Source organism: Akebia trifoliata, chromosome 12 (genome assembly GCF_017979445.1).
Source record: "Akebia trifoliata isolate Shusen 1 chromosome 12, ASM1797944v1, whole genome shotgun sequence".
In the NCBI taxonomy this organism is placed as follows: Eukaryota; Viridiplantae; Streptophyta; class Magnoliopsida; order Ranunculales; family Lardizabalaceae; genus Akebia; species Akebia trifoliata.
In genome coordinates, this window is record NC_141386.1 from 26,550,299 (window position 1) to 26,553,168 (window position 2,870).

At 36.9% G+C, this 2,870-nt stretch overlaps 1 protein-coding gene and 1 non-coding gene across 2 annotated transcripts; one reads left to right on the forward strand and one right to left on the reverse strand.

The window, feature by feature from the left end:
- Positions 1 to 316: 316 nt before the first annotated feature.
- Positions 317 to 2,143, reverse strand: LOC147389194 (uncharacterized). The gene is made up of 2 exons (XM_086419751.1): positions 1,175 to 2,143; positions 317 to 868 (listed from the first exon to the last, which is right to left on the reverse strand). Exons 1-2 carry the CDS (start codon positions 2,141 to 2,143, stop codon positions 317 to 319), a joined length of 1,521 nt encoding a protein of 506 aa, XP_086275877.1.
- Positions 1,536 to 1,642, forward strand: LOC147389195 (small nucleolar RNA R71). The gene has a single exon (XR_015171070.1). It is a non-coding gene; the product is annotated as a small nucleolar RNA R71 (small nucleolar RNA).
- Positions 2,144 to 2,870: the final 727 nt, after the last annotated feature.

Consider the following 2,870-nt stretch of genomic DNA (forward strand, 5'->3'; position numbering starts at 1 on the left):
AACATTAAACGTCACCTCTTGATCTTGAACTCTCATAGTAAACTCTCCCTTTTGCACATCAATAAGAGTTCTACCTGTGGCTAAGAATGGTCTGCCAAGAATGATTGGAACATCCTTATCTTCCTCCATATCAAGAACAATAAAATCCACAGGGAATATAAATTTGTCAACCTTAACAAGCACATCTTCAATTTTTCATCTTGGATACTTTAGTGATCTATCCGCTAACTGGAGTGTCACAGTAGTAGGCCAAGCTTCTCCCAATCCCAATTTTTAAAATATAGACAGTGGCATTAGATTAATACTAGCCCCCAAATCACAAATCACATAAAGCTCTACCAGAGAATTGGTTACCTATTGTGCATGGTATAGTGAAGCTCCCTGGATCCTTAAGTTTTGCTGGAAGTTTCCTTTGAATGATAGCACTGCACTCTTCAGTCAAACCCACTGTTTCAAATTCACTCAATCGCCTATTTTTAGTCAAGATATCTTTCAAAAACTTGGCATAACTTGGCATTTGCTCTAAAGCTTCAGCGAATGGGATATTAATATGCAATTTCTTGAAGATATTTAGAAACTTTGCAAACTGCTCGTCATGTTTTTGTTTCTTAAAACGTTGAGGAAATGGTGTGGGTGGGTTGTAAGGAGTAATATTTTCTAAGTCCGGCGTGTTATGCTCCTTTTTTGTAGTTTCTTTCTCTTGCTCACCCTTATCTTTAGAAATTGTTTCATCTGCCACTACAACATCCGGTTCCTTGACAACATCATTCAACTTTTTTCCACTTCTCAATGTGATAGCATTGCAGTGCTCCTTACCATCTCTTTTTGGATTAGTCTCTGTGTTGTAGGCAAGGTTCCTTGAGGACGGCTATTAATTGTTGAAGCAAGCTGACCCAACTGAATTTCTATATTCCGAATAGAAGCTGGCTTGGCTTTGGAATTGAGTTCTAGTCTCTGTCATGAATGATTAGTGTTGTTCCCATCTGATGTACTAGATCTTCCAAAGAAGGCTTTTTTCTCTAGAGAGAGCTTGAGGATGATAACTCGGTTGAAACATGGGCTTTGCAGAAGAAGAGGCATAAACTTGATTATTATTACTCCATGAGAAATTCGGATGATTTTTCCAGCCCGGATTGTAATAGTTAGAGTATGGGTTATTCTGCCTACTACCAACAAAATTGAGAGATTCTGGATTATTAGGGCACATATCTCCCGAATGATTGTCTCCACAAATCTCGCATGTAACGGTAGGAGTTTGAATGACATGAAGTCCAAATGAATCAATTTTCTTAGATAGGGATGCCACTTGAGCAGTCAAAGCTGTAAGAATATCTAATTCATGCACTCCTGCTGTTCTTCTTGGATTCATCCTCTTTGTATGATATTGGAAGTTGTTAGAGGCCATCTCCTCCAATAAATTATACCCATCCTCAAAGGTCTTCGTCATAAGAGATCCACCTGCTGCAGCATCAACAATCGTTCTAATAGATCCAACCAACCCATTGTAGAAAATTTGGATAATCAACCATTTCGGTAGAGCATGATGAGGACATCTCCGAAGCAAATCTTTATACCTCTCCCAGGCTTCATAGAGAGACTCACTGTCTAACTGCACGAAAGTAGTGATATCATTCCTCAACTTTGCAGTTTTTGACGGTGGAAAATATTTAGCAAGGAACTTTTTCGCCAAGTCATCCCAAGTGGTAATAGATTCCCTTGGCAATGAGTTCAACCAATTCTTCGCCATGTCCCTCAATGAGAATGGAAATAGTCGCAGCCGAATGGCATCATCATCAACACCGTTATACTTAAACGTAGCACATATCTCTAAAAAATTAGCTAAATGTGCATTGGGGTCTTCAACATGTGAACCCCCAAACTGAGATACTTGTACCATCTGAATAGTAGTCGGCTTGAGTTCAAAATTGTTGGCTTGTATTATTGGATGACGAATACTAGTGTGAATCCCATCCATTAATGGAATAGCATAGTCCCGCATAGACTTAGGACCTTCATTACCATTAGTTTGGTCGGCCATTGTATGGTGTTGAGAAGCTTCTTGCTTATTCTTTCTATTTCTTCGACAAGTTTTCTCAATCTCAAGATCAAAAGGAACAAGCTCCGAATTTCCCGTACTACGCATACACTTGCCAAATATCTACAAAAAAGAAATTTGGTCTAAAATCAAATATGATTGAATTAATATTAACAAAAAGATTAATAAATTAGTCCCCGGCAGCGGCGCCAAAAACTTGTTGTTTAAATTTACGCACGCAAGTATACGTATCGAAACAAGTAATAAAGTGATAAGAAAGTATCGTTCCCACGGAGACTAAATACCAATCTATTGCTAATTACCAATTTATCTCACTCTAATTTTATCCAAACAAAAGTTAAAAATAGGAATTAACTAAACAAGAAAACTAACGGAGAAAATAAACTTGCAGATTTAAAATCAATGAGTGATAAAATCTAGGTTTATAATTTCCCCCAAACAATCCACTTGATTTAATTCTCCTTCCCTCTATGATAAATTAATCCACTATGGTTGTCATCCAAGAACACTAAATTCTCTACAAGCCTCTTTCGATGGTCATGTAAAAATACTTTTCTAGACTAATTCCCTATATGCCTATGAGAATCAAATCAAGAATAATTCATTAAGAATAAGTTCTCATAAGGAATGCACATGCAACCTGAGTATATTCCTATCTCAAATTAGCATATGTTAATCTATCTAGGTCATGAACACAAAATAACTCTGTCGATATTATTAAGGTTCATCCAAATCAATTCAATCAATGATCAGTTAATCAAATCGCATTAACATTGGATAAAATAAACAATCACATGTGGGATCATAGAAGAAA

Coding starts and splice junctions, on each gene's coding strand:
- LOC147389194 (XM_086419751.1), bottom strand. CDS start 2,143: ATGCGTAGTACGGGAAATTCGGAGCTTGTTCCTTTTGATCTTGAGATT. Junction 869..1,174: donor ATCCAGAATCTCTCAATTTT/GTTGGTAGTAGG, acceptor AACAATTAATAG/CCGTCCTCAAGGAACCTTGC.